This window comes from Podarcis vaucheri (assembly GCF_965113315.1).
Source record: "Podarcis vaucheri genome assembly, chromosome: 5".
Classification (NCBI taxonomy): domain Eukaryota; kingdom Metazoa; phylum Chordata; class Lepidosauria; order Squamata; family Lacertidae; genus Podarcis; species Podarcis vaucheri.
The window spans coordinates 99,738,013-99,752,119 of NC_138763.1; the positions used below are offsets into that span (position 1 = coordinate 99,738,013).

A 14,107-nucleotide genomic window follows, 5' to 3' on the forward strand; every position below is an offset into this window, starting at 1 on the left:
AGGGAGGGGAGTGCTGCAGGGGAGCATTCCAACATCTACCCCATGCCTGAAAGTGTAAACTTTGGAAACCACTTTAGTGAAGCACAGCTGGGCCTTCAATGGAGGATGTATCATGTTTATGCGTCTCACGGGTATGGCTCAGAGCAAAAGAAGGAAGGAAAATACAGTGGTACCTCGGTTTGCGAACTTAATCCATTCTGGAAGTCCGTTCTTAAACCGAAACCATTCTTAAATGGCCACCAGTGCCCAGTGGCGTCGCAACAGGGGGGGATTGCGCCCCGGGTGCCATGTCTGGGGGGGGGGGTGACAAGAAGGCACCCCGCGGGAGCTCGCCCCGCCACGGCAGGATCCTCCGTTCGCAGCTGCAGCCACGACCAAAGGATCCCGGTGCCGGCGGCAAACCACTATGTACAGCGCATGTGTTGTACATAACGACACTGCACATGCACTGTACATAGCGGTTTGCTGCCAGTGTTGCTTGAGCGCCATACGGACGGCAGTGGGATCCCTCCATCGCCGCTACAGCAGTATGTAGAGGATCCTCTGTTCGCAGCTGCAGCTGTGAGCAGAGGGTGCCAGCACTGAACGGCACTGGAGCGCCACCACTGGCAAACGACTGTGTACAGCGCATGTGTGGCGTTGCTACGTATGGCGCATGCGTCGGATGTAGCAGCGCCGCACATGCACGCTACGTAACGGGACCCCGCCCCAGATGTCACAATGCCTTTGTTCGCCCCTGCCAGTGCCCTTCCACCGTTCGGATTCCTTTCTTAAAAGGTAAAGGGACCCCTGACCATTAGGAGTTGCGGCACTCATCTTGCTTTATTGGCCGAGGGAGCCGGCGTACAGTTTCCGGGTCATGTGGCCAGCAGGACTAAGCCGCTTCTGGCGAACCAGAGCAGTGCATGGAAACGCTGTTTACCTTCCCGCCAGAGTGGTACCTATTTATCTACTTGCCCTTTGACATGCTTTCAAACTGCTAGGTTGGCAGGAGCAGAGACTGAGCAACGGGAGCTCACCCCGTTGCGAGGATTCGAACCTTCTGATTGGCAAGTCCTAGGCTCTGTGGTTTAACCCACAGCGCCACCCGCGTCCCATTCCTTTCTTAGACCAAAGTAAAGTTCGCAAACCGGGACACTACTTCTGGTTTTGTGGAATTTGTAAACCAAATCGTTCTTAAACAGGGCTGCTCTTAAACTGAGGTACCACTATAGATGTTCCTGCATCAGGTCCTCATGTCTACCTGGCCACTCTGTGTCTACAAGCTTTTCAGTCCCAAAGTGGAGAGAATGAGCTGGAGTTTAAAATAACTCTGAATCACAACATTCCATCACACAGAGTAACAGTGGCTTAAACGGCTTAAGCTGGGTGGCTGTGCCAGTACAAGCATAAGCATGGAGCCCTTTCAGGAATCATAGAATCATAGAATCATACAATCATACAATCATAGAGTTGGAATAGACCACAAGGGCCATCGAGTCCAACCCCCTGCCAAGCAGGAAACACCATCAGAGCACTCCTGACATATGGTTGTCAAGCCTCTGCTTAAAGACCTCCAAAGAAGGAGACTCCACCACACTCCTTGGCAGCAAATTCCACTGTCAAACAGCTTTTACTGTCAGGAAGTTCTTCCTAATGTTTAGGTGGAATCTTCTTTCTTGTAGTTTGGATCCATTGCTCCGTGTCCGCTTCTCTGGAGCAGCAGAAAACAACCTTTCTCCCTCCTCTGTGTGACATCCTTTTATATATTTGAACAGGACTTCAGACACGGACTGATATTTACAAATTTGATAGCTTTTATTTCAGGCTTTTGTTTTGTTTTTGTTCTGCTTTTGCAGACTTGTTGACACAGTCTGTGTCTGGACACGTGGCCATGGGCCCGCACATGTACTGCCCAACATTTGTGTAATGTAGGGTACCACAAGAGACACACTCTGCATGTAGCTACTTGCTCCCATACTGTCCTTTTTGACAAGAGGAGATTGCAGAATTGCGCATCCATGTGCAACATCTTGCCACATGTTATATTCTGTATGCAGTGAGGGGCAGGCACAGAGGCTTACCACATGTACAGTATTTGCAGTTATGGGTTTGGAGTGTATTAGTGAGGCATACTAATAATTAGGGTCTGGGAAATAGTAAATTATATGCCTAAACAGCAAAAGAAACTAAAAAGTGAGAGCCATTGCTTTATTTTCAGGGGTTAGACAAAAGTTTGAAAATTTGAAAAATGCATATAAGTAAGAAAATACCTACATACTTAACTTTAAAAGCAACATATTCTCCATTGCAGAAGACGTGTTCTTACTTTCTACGAGAGATGAAAGAAATCCTATGGTTTATGGTGTCTTCACTACCACCAGGTATGCTTTACTTCTGGAGACCAAACCTGTGCACAAACTAAAATGGAGCGTCTACGGCTGGTTTATAATGCAATACTAGGCCTCAGATTGGATTACAGTAAATATTATTTTGCCTTTTTACAACCACCTTAGGAGGTAAGCGCAGGCAGGGAAATTGTGGTTTTCTCAGTGCCCCCCAGTGAGATCCAGTTGGTGTGGCAGATGAAGCGCTGGGCTCAGATGTGGGAGATCAAGGTTCAAGTCTAAGATCCAGCTATTAGGCTTGGCCAAAGCACGTTCTCTTTGCCTGACAGATCTCACCGTCATGCTTTGAGGCGAAAATGCACTTTTGAGCTCTTGCGGGGAAGGCAAGATACAAACATAACATATGGCCGACATCCAAGCCCAGCGTTCCATTTAGCATGGAATCCCTTCTGTTCTTCAAGGTTTAAACAAAACTCTGCAAGGGTTACAAGCCAGTATGTCAGGCCTTCATCAGAGCCCACCCTCTCATAAACTCGTATAAGATGGATTCCAACTTCAATGGGAACTGTGTTTGGTAGATTATTATTTCAAACCGCTGATCAGCAACTATTTGTGAGGGACTTTGACAAAAGACTTGGTGCGAAATGGAGGTTTTCCACAGGCATTTCATCCCTGCCCCTCTTTTCTCTTTAGAAGTGGCAATAGGGAATGGAAACAGGTAGATTTAGCCCAGGACCTGCTAGTTCCTGAGCCTTGTTTCAATTTTATAATTCTAATTATGAAGTCCACTATACATGATAATCTAGAGACAGTCAGTGGATTCTGCACTATACAGTGGTGCCCCGCAAGACGAATGCCTCGCAAGACGGAAAACCCACTAAACGAAAGGGTTTTCCGTTTTGGAGGTGCTTCGCAAAACAAATCTCCTATGGGCTTGCTTCGCAAGACGACAATGTCTTGCGAGTTCCTGCTGTTTTTCCCCCCTTCCCCCCCTTTTCTAAGCCACTAAGCCGCTTATCAGCTGATCTGATCAGCAGATAAGCCGCTAAAAGCCACTAAAAGCCACTAACAGCGCTAATATCGCTAATCTGCTAATCCGTTAATGGGCTTGCTTCGCAAAACGAAAAAACCACTAGACGAAGAGAATCACAGAACGGATTCTTTTCGTCTTGCGAGGCACCACTGTAATACTTTTCAGTTAATGATTTGTAGTTTCCTACCCTCTGGGAAGCCTTGCCATGTCAATTTATCTATCAAGGAACCTTATGTTCTTCCTGCCACAAATGTACTGCATGTTGCAGAGGTTTGGGGAGGATGGAAGAAAACTTAGTTTGTTCTTCAAGATTCTGCCTCCCTTTTCAGTAAAAGCAAACAGGAAAGTCTTTCACATGTGTATCTAGGTTGTCTTTGAAAGCAGTGGTGATTTTTCGAAACCTTGTAAATATCGTTGAGTATATTGAATTTGACCAGTTTGAACTGGTTCATTTCCTATTATATGCAAATGACGGAGCATGTAATTTTCACCCACCAAAAAGTGCCTGGTATACTTATGGGGGGATTTATTGTTATCAAGCAAAAAAGAAGAAGCAATTATTCACTTTGAAAGTTTGATACGTAAATTGATCTTGAAATCACCGGTCGTTTTCAGGTTCTGAGCTGAATACGCTGCACTCACAACTTGCTTCTGTTTTTGCAGCTCTGTATTCAAGGGCTCTGCTGTTTGTGTGTACAGCATGGCCGATATCCGAGCTGTTTTCAATGGACATTATGCCCACAAAGAGAGTGTGGACCACCGCTGGGTGCAATACGATGGGAGGATTCCATATCCCAGGCCTGGGACGGTAGGTGTCGTGTTTTCCAATTTGGCTTATTTTATATGCCTGGACAAATAACGTATTATTATTATTATTATTATTATTATTATTATTATTATTATTATACCATGCCACTCTGGGTGGCTTCCAACAGATATATTTTCCTTCCAGGATGCTTTCAATTCTCCATTCATCCCTTTCCTCATGTTGACAGTTTCTGTTGCTATCTTTTTTTCCTCTTTTTCTTTTGAATATGCCCGCCTTCCGTTTTTCTGAGACAGCTGTTGCCAAACTGCTTATTTCCTGATTGTCTCTCAAACTCTGCTTTTCTAATCTTTGGCTGCATTTCCGTGAGTCGGCGGGGATTGTCTCTGAACCATCAGCACCTCATGCCCTGGAATAATGCTTTGCTTTGTCAAACATTAAATTATGAGCGTATGTGTCTTAAATCTTGCGGTTCTGTTTTGTTTTTACTGTCTCTATTTATGATATTTTCTTTAGATGTTGCCATCAAATTTGACCCCTTTTGGTATAAATTGTTTCAGAACATCGTAAGTAAATAGTGGCTGGCTTTTTTAAAGATATGGTAATGAATATGTCAGTAATGGGAAGAAAAGAGTTATGCTTAGTGCAAGGAAAACCTCTAGATATTGAGTTGTTAAAAGCTCTGCATTTGTGTACAGTTGACAGCTATTTCAAAGGCTCAGGCCGTTCACCGTTACTTTGGACAAAGGCTCATTAAACACATTGTGACTTAGTTCCAAAGCTTACCTTGGAAATGAAAAAACAAAACAAAACACATCATTTTGTTCACCCTTGAAAGGGATGCGTGGATGCCTGTATGTATAAAGGATCAGTGCTTTGTGCACAAACAAAACAAAACCCAATGCACTTCTCATCACTGCTTCTCCCCACCAGCCGGCTGCAAGGTCCCTAGACTTCTCTGGAGCAGGAGAAGAGGGAGCTGATGGGAGCAAAGGATTGCCCCACTTCCTTGGTGGAGCATCACACACCTATCTAGGACACCCAAGGGAATGCGTGTCCCAGCCTGCCGGGTGGGAAGATGGTGTGACTCACAACCCTTTCACCTTGGCAGGAGTGGACATGATTAATGTCACAGGTGTGCTGGGACATTTTGTCCTCCTTTGGGGGAATGTGGAGTCCCTGTCTTGGGTCAGTTCAGGCTTCTCATCAGGCAGGGGAAGAAGATGGCAGGCCGCCAAGGTGTCTGACTACTCAGGTGCAATCAGTCAGAAGTTCCTGCTTTTATGATGGCCTCCTTTTGATTTATTTGTGTGTGTGTGTGTGTGTGTGTGTGTGTGTGTGACATATCTAGTAAGGATGTAGACATTGTCATTCATTTGTTGCATTGGGACGCGGGTGGCGCTGTGGTCTAAACCACAGAGCCTAGGGCTTGCCGATGGGAAGGTCAATGGTTCGAATCCCCGCGTCGGGGTGAGCTCCCGTTGTTTGGTCCCAGCTCCTGCCAACCTAGCAGCTCAAAAGTACATCAAAGTGCAAGTAGATAAATAGGTACCGCTCTGATGGGAAGGTAAACGGTGTTTCCATGCGCTGCTCTGGTTCGCCAGAAGCAGCTTAGTCATGCTGGCCACATGACCCAGACGCTGTCTGTGGACAAACGTCGGCTCCCTCAGCCAGTAAGGTGAGATGAGCGCCACAACCCCAGAGTCGTCCGTGACTGGACTTAACGGTCAGGGGTACCTTTACCTTGTTCCATTTCTATTCCACCTTCTTCTCCAGGATGCTCAACATGGTCACATGGTTCCCCCCCTTCATTTAATCCCCACAGCAACCCTGTGAGGTCGGTCACTCTGAGAGGAGGCAGTGCCTGGTCAAAGTTCTGCCCACTGAGCTTTATGGCTGGGGGGATATTTGAACCCTTGTCTCCCAAGTCCGAGTCCAATACTCTAACCACTACACACACAGACACCCCAAATCCATTCTAAATTCACTGATTGGGAGAGAGTCTCCTGGATGCAAATGTTGCATGGTTAACAGGGGAACATGATGCTCATGTCTTTTTCTCTTCTCTTTGCTTACGTACATTCAAGAGTTAGTGAAGCTGATCAAACCAGCCATAAGAATGGTTCATGATCATTGTTTACATCAGTGGACAACAATATTCACATCCAAAATTTAGTCTCGCAAATAACCAAGGGATGCTGTGTTCTGCCTGAATCCAAAAAATAAAAATAAAAATGTTTCGTTAATGCAGATCAGGGTGCGGAATTTAGGAGCCACTTCCCTTCCCACCAACTGACTCTCAGTCCCCTCACTCTGGATTTCCAAGTTACAATTACGGATGGAGGAGAAGCCAGTTCAGTTCACATTTAAAGGCAAACCTATCACAGTCACACTTTCCGAAAGAGCACACAAATCGAAACACAAGCATCCTTCAGGATTCGCCCTTCTCCAAATGGTGTGGTGCCATTCTCAGCCAAGTAGCGTGCACAAAAATGCACATAAAATGTAAAGTGGGCATTAGCATTTATATACAGGTGAAAAGAACATGCAAAAAATCACTCTCTATGTGTACATTACGCAAAAATTGCATACAGATATGTGTAGGGTAAAAGAATCAATCAAAAGACTGGGGAATTTTCTCTGCCCAGCCTATAGTGACTTCTGACTGTAGTCTCTACAGTGTTCCTTGCACCTGAGCATGCATGGACCTGCCGCCTGTGGATCATGCCACCTAGCACCACATGCTTAATACCCCATGTGCACAGCTTCCTATTCTATGCAAAATGTGCATCGATTCTGTATCAGCCAATTTGCACATGAGCCCTAGAACATGTGGAGGGGAGAACCCAGGAGGTCCAGCCCTGATATGTCCCCCACTCCCTCCCTGCCAATATCCATCTCTACACTCCATAAACATGACCATCTGCACAAGGCTTCTGATTCATTTTTTGCATGTCTCCCTGACGGATAATTTAGCACCGTCTCTGTCTCTCTGACTCAGCTTTCTTTTTATACCCTTTGATGTGTCAGAAGGTGAGATAGAGGAGAAAGAGACCTCCCACTTTTCTCCATTCCAGCTGCTTTTGCGGCTGCTATAATTTTTTTAGACCATTTGCACTTCCAGTTCTCTGTAAGTTGTTGGTTTCTCCTTTTTGACTAATTTTGTTGTTGCTCTTGATCCGGTCTCAGTTAATATCTTGTCTGTGTCTCCACTTAGATGTTCCCCTGATCTTCTCAGTGTAATCGGCTTGTCTCAGTTGAGAAAAATGTTTCCCTGTTTGTGTGTTTTTCTTAAACAAGCCTCCTCTTTGCCCAGCCCAAATTCATTCTCTGTTTCTATTTTTCTACAATATGAATCATTGCTGATTACATAGCAGGTTTTCCGAACATTGTAAATCTTGTAGCATTTCATGCTTGCTAGTTATTTAACAAGTGATGCCAACGGGAGGTCATTTAACAACCTTCTTTTCTTCTCTCCGTCCCTGTAATTCTCCAAATTCTCTTTCCTAGTTTTTCTTACTGTCAACAGCCCAAATGCGTTGGAGGGAAAATGATACGGCAAACCGTAGCAGAGGGTGCAGAGCAAACGTCAAACAGAGTTCTAGCTGATTCCACTTGCCACCTGAACTAACAGTTTGGCTCAGCTCAGGATCAGGCATCAGCCAGGAGAGGCCAACCCTCTTTTATGAAAATATTTCTTTTTGTCGGGGGCAGCGATGGGGGGGGGCGAGTTTGGTCCTTGACCAGTTTGCTTCCTGACTGTTTTCCATATGAGTATTACCATCCCTCTTGTGACTAAAAATCAGCAGAGTTAGTGCAAGTTTGATTTTCTTACATTCCTCTGATTCTCTCGGTTGCACCCGCCCTGTTTTTTCGACACAGCAAATATATACATTCAGCAGAATCAAGAACCTTCCCTGGACTGCATCACTGTAGTAGAAGCTTGCACTAAAAAAGCAAGGGTATCCGGGGGAGCACTTCACCTGGGCCTTATTGACAACGCACTATTTTTCTTTGTGCAGGGAAGTTTGGTTTTGGTGAGCATGCAGTCAAACATGGACCTCTCCCCATGAAAATCTGAAGTGCAACAGGCCACAGATAGCTTTTACAGGTTAATGTTATCCCTCCTCAGACACCCCAGACTCACCTGACAGTGCAAATGGAACCATGGGCCCCTCACCCTTATCTGCATCCCTGATGTTGGCTTTTTCATCATTGGTTCCTTCTTCTTCTTTTTCCTGCTCCTCCTCCTCCTCCTCCTCCTCCTCCTCCTCCTCCTCCTCCTCCTCGTCTTCTTCTTCTTCTTCTTCTTCTTCTTCTTCTTCTTCTTCTTCTTCTTCTATACTGCCCATTATCCGTAGCTCTCAGGATGGTTCACAACATAAAATTAGAATATAAAAACGCAAAATACAATAAAAAACACAAACTACATAATACACAACACAAAATACAACTTAGAAGCCAAGATGATCAGGGAATGCCATCATGCTCTCCAAAAGAGTAGGCAACACTTCAAGATGAAAGGTGAGGCACTCAGAATTAAAAATCAGATTTTTTTAAAACAACAACAACAACAACAACAACAACAACAACAACAACAACAACAACATGACATTCAAGTTCCCACTGAAATTTTACCTAGAACGAACAAGTAAATTTGGTGTCTCTCTTCCTTAGCAAATGAATTTATGGGTAATTGCAAGGAAAGACATTGAGATAAGAGATGGGTTTAAGTGCAGTGATCAGTGGAGAAGCTTCTCTCTGTCAGTTTTCAGTCTTATAGAGATTGGTTTTTCTCCTGCAAAACCCTTTGAGGGTTCCTTAAATGACAACAATTGTTGTTCACGTTGCCACAGATTCTGGGGATGATTGGTTGTGTGTCTGTAGACACACAAGGCAAATGCTTTGCTGGAGCTATGAAGCTCTGGTCAATGCTTGGATGCTGAGGAATCTAGGCTTGGAAGAAGCCTGCCTTGGAAAAGTGGTGGGAAATAAATGTAATACAGGAAACAGAAATCTGTCTGGTACACTCATTTTAAAGAACAGTTTCATGCCTTCTGACCCTTGCCTCAAAATTTTATTGAACCACATGGTAAATAATGGTCAAACTTTAGGGCCTTCACATGGAGTTGCCATCCCATGATAATGACTTTGGACCATCTCCATGTGAGGACTATAACAACTGAATGGACTTGTCCCTTAGATACCTGCGTAAGTCTTCACCTGACTTGTAATATCTGGACTATATACTGTTCCTTGAAACTTCCATATCTATCGATTCCTGCTTTGCCAGGATTCACTTTCAGCTTGTAACTAATAGCATTTGTGCCTTTATGAAAAACAAAAAAGAATTTGAGAAGGAGCACCTGTGAAGGTCACATTTTGAGAGCTTGCATGTATTTTTCTAGGTTCAAATCACAGAAAAGCTTCATTCTCTGTCAAGACAAAATGGTTTCAGGTGGAAGCTTCTTCAGTTCAATCTATGGGCAAGTCCAAACCCCAACTAGCTTAAGATCGTCAAGGGACATATTTCAGATGTCCAGCTGGTGATCTCTGGTGGTTGGAAATGGCTTGTGTTCAGAGCACATCTGGTTTTATGCCAATGCATAATTAGAGGTTGATTCGAAGCAATTAGTGGTGACCAACCCACATCCCTAATGTCTTTTCAGCAGTGGTGAAACTGTGGGTGGAGTTTGGAATGCCAGGATGGTAAAATATTTGCCTGTGGTGTGGGATACCACAATAGCACCAGGTGTGACCTCAGAGACTTCCATCAAGGCAACAACTCCTGATGCCATTTGTCAAGCCCAACCAGCCAGTGGTTTGTGAAGGGCAGAAGCTGCTCAGAGGCAGAATAAGCCAAATTTTGTCATTACACACACACACACGTTTTAAAAAAGCATTTCAATATTGTGCATATTGTGGGAATGTTCTGGGGTGCAGGAGAGGATATATTAACTAATTATATCCTTATCCAACTTGTGCTAACAAGTCCCCAAAATATCAGCAGAGTTTATAAACATTCCCCTTTAAGTTCACAACGGTAACGTGTGCACAGGTTCGCTAGAACCTCTATAATAATTACTCTGGTAATTTCCCCTTTTGTTCCCTCTTAAAATACAAGACACGACACAGTCTTTATAAAAGTATAAAAGAGTTTACTCACGTTCTGTTCACAATATGATCCCAGAAGGTAGACAGCTTAAAAAGGTTACATACATTTAGAATCTATCTTGTAGCAAGATAGTCCTTATCTCCTCTCTTGGCTGAGAGCAAAGAGAGCATCTTTAGATGTTTCCTCATCGAAAGAAAAATGGCAGAGAGAGAGAGATGGCTGCCTGCCCTGTGCTTTTGTCATTACCTGCACAGGTGAGGCCACACCTACCTCTGGTCACATGCGGAGGAAGTCCATCCCCAGGAAGTTTACCTGCTTGCTGGACAGACATCCCTCCCCATGTTCTAACATCTACACTCTAGGAATGTTGACATTGACTGCTCCTGTGTTTACATCCCACACATATTTCAGTGCCAGATCACCTACATCCCAGCTCTCTCGAGAGAAGTATCAGCTGATGTGGCTTCAGCTGCCATCATCTCAACTTCCCATCATCTCAACTTCCCAGAAGGCCTCTCTGCAGCCTCTGCTCTTTCTAGTGACAGACAGCCATGTTGTTTGTTGCCACAGCGCAGCTGCTGTTGCCCTCTCTCAAGCATCATGCCAGCCCTGATCCAACCAAATGGATGGACAGGTGAGAGAAAAGACTTCTTCACAAACCCATAGTTAAGGATTCTAGTCATGCGGCTCAATGTGGTGCCTTCCATGGTCCTACATTTCAGCGTATCTGAAGAAGTGTGCATGCACACGAAAGCTTCTACCCAGATCAAACTTAGTTGGTCTCTAAGCTGCTACTGGGATGCGGGTGGTGCTGTGGGTTAAACCACAGAGCCTAGGACTTGCCAATCAGAAGGTCGGCAGTTCAAATCCCCACGACAGGGTGAGCTCCCATTGCTCGGTCCCTGCTCCTGCCAACCTAGCAGTTCGAAAGCATGTCAAAGTGCAAGTAGATAAATAGGTACCGCTCCGGCGGGAAGGTAAACGGTGTTTCCATGCGCCGCTCTGGTTCGCCAGAAGCGGCTTAGTCATGCTGGCCACATGACCCGGAAGCTGTACACCGGCTCCCTCGGCCAATAAAGCAAGATGAGCACCGCAACCCCAGAGTCGGTCACGACTGGACCTAATGGTCAGGGCCCCCTTCACCTTTACCTTTAAGGTGCTACCGGACAATTTTTTAATTTTTAAAAAATATATTTTGACTGTGTCAGACCAACACAGCTACCTACCTGAATCTAGAACCATAGTTAAGAATTTTGCTCTCCCAAGAGAATGCAGCTTGTAAAGAGGTTATATGGCTTTTTGGAAGATATGTCTGTCTGTGGGTATGCACTAAAATGAAACTACCAGCTTCAGAGACCTTATTCCTCTGAATATCTGCTGATGGGAAGCAGACAGGAAGGGAAGGGATTTGCTTTCACATCCTGCTTGAGGACTTCGAGGTGGCATCTGACTGGCCTCTGTTGGAAGCTAAATACTGGACTAGATATATCTTGCGTTTATCAGCAGGGCTCTTCTTGTGTTCCTCTGCCCCTTCTCCTTCCTGCGGTTCATCATAGTTGATGTTCATAGTACTGGGCAAGCTTCCCTGTTCTCTTCTGAGGTCAACATTTGGCATTTGGGATGCACACTAAAGCCCACGAGGGACTGGGAGGAGACTCCTGCATTTGCCCCTGACATTTGGCAGGACATGAACTCAGAGTCTGCTGAAAGGCAGCCTTGTTCACTTGCGTTCTGGCCACCTACTTCTGCACCACCCAAAGACATCAGTAAGGGCCATTCAGTCACTCTGGGTGGACAGAATTGGTTTCAACAGCTGGTACTTAGCGACTGGAAAGTCAGCAGTTCCTTGGGTGGAGAAGAAAGATACTCCACATTTCATTCCTTTGCTCTGGATAAACTGTGTGACTGTCAAGAGATGGCTGTTGAAAGGAACAGCCTTGCCAACTATAACAGCACAATTGTTCCCAGCAGTTACATTTTCCTGATCCTGGTCCAAAGACCTCTCATACAGTCCATATTTACCAGTGGCAGCCTCTATTTTCTGGTATCTGCTTTGGAGAAATGTTGAGGGGGTCCACACATGCATGCGGCAGGTCTTCAAGTTTCATCTCTGTCTCACAAGTCTCCAGAAGTTAAATGTGTAGTTCAAGAAGTGGTTGCCCCTAATCCCTGGCAATACTGCCTGGGGCTGCTGGCAGTGGGAGCCCAGTAACATCTAAAGGGGTTGCCCAACCCAAGACACACAATGCCAGTAAACTTTTCCCTTCCATACTTTCACCCAGTTGCCCCTACAGGTAATGAATGTTGCTGAAGATGCTAGGTTTGCATCCATTTTGTTATATGCTATACCAGACAACCTGTCTCTGAATACCTGTTTCTTGAAATCCCTAGTGGTTTGGGTCTGGCTAGCTCGAGTCCTGCTTGCCATTTTCCCAATGGGTCACCTGGTTGGCCATTATGAGAATAGGATGATGGATGAATGAATGAACTTTATTACGGTCACAGACCAGGATAAAACAACAACAACATATAAATAAAATAGCAGTTAGGATTTATTTATTTTAAACTGATAAATATTGGAGCAAATAAGGACAAAGAAACAAGCATAGGATAAAACATCTGACTAAAATACAAGATTAAGCACGGATAATGGATGGATAAAAACTGATAATTAAAACAGATAAGAACTAAAAACAAATGAAAACATGCAGTTAAAACAACTGTAAGAACGTAAGAACTAAAAGACTCGCAGTTAAAACAACTACAAGAGGCTGCAGAGTAGAAGCCTCTGAAATAGATGACACTCACAGCATTAGAAACTGATGTGCAAATATGTTTAAAACAGACAATTAAAACAATGTACAGCAATAAATTTAGAAACAATATGCAACAATAAAACTATCCCAGGGATGATGGATGAGACAGGCCATTGGCTTGATCCAGGAGACCCTTCTTACTGTAGGGATGTGGATAGATGCTAGGAGAGGACATATTTGCAGTGGTACCTAGGGTTACTGATGCTTCAGGTTACAGACACTTCAGATTACAGACTCCGCTAACCCAGAAATAGTACCTTGGGTTAAGAACTTTGCTTCAGGAAAGAGAACAGAAATCGGGGGGTGGCGGCGGCGCGGTGGCAGAGGGAGGCCCCATCAGCTAAAGTGGTACCTCAGGTTAAGAACAGTTTCAGGTTAAGAACGAACCTCCAGAACGAATTAAGTTCTTTTTTTAAAAAAATATATATATTTATTGAAATTTTACAAATTATATCAGACAAAACAATACACACAAACAGAAACAAAAAAACAAGTATAATTTCAAAACCTTATTTTCTTAAAACTTATTTCACCGACCTCCTCATACCTCCCCTTTCTGCATTCTCATTTCAAATATTTAGTTCAGCAAATCCTTATCCTTAATTTTGTCTAATTGTCAACCTCTCTTTTCTTTTAACTTAATCTTTACAACTGTACTCCATTTAATTTTTAAAGCCACCTCATTCTAACACACATTGATTTTACAATGTTTCTTAAGATAATTCTTAAATTTCTTCCAGTCTTCTTCCGCTGTCTCTTTTCCCTGGTCTCGGATTCTGCCAGTCATTTCTGCCAGAACGAATTAAGTTCTTAACCCGAGGTACCACTGTATTAGATATTATCCTTCCTTCCTTCCTCATGTTTGCAACTTCAGCAGAGTGCATCCCTTTTCATTCCTGCTTGGCAGGGGGTTGGACTCGATGGCCCTTGTGGTCTATTCCAACTCTATGATTCTATGATTCTATGATAGTTTCAGGTAGACTGGATTTTCCTGGTATTCCCTCCCCCCCCCCCTTAAGACAATGATCACACAAACAGTCCTGTAAAGGG

The 14,107-nt window shown here is 44.3% G+C and overlaps 1 protein-coding gene across 1 annotated transcript in view; it reads left to right on the top strand.

The window, feature by feature from the left end:
* Window positions 1–14,107, top strand: part of SEMA3D (semaphorin 3D) — a 174,830-nt gene that overhangs the window by 119,892 nt on the left and 40,831 nt on the right. Inside the window, exons 10-11 of the mRNA XM_082223091.1 lie at window positions 2,294–2,363; window positions 4,024–4,168. Coding sequence (XP_082079217.1) covers window positions 2,294–2,363; window positions 4,024–4,168 — 215 coding nt within the window. The remainder of the gene's footprint in view (window positions 1–2,293; window positions 2,364–4,023; window positions 4,169–14,107) is intronic.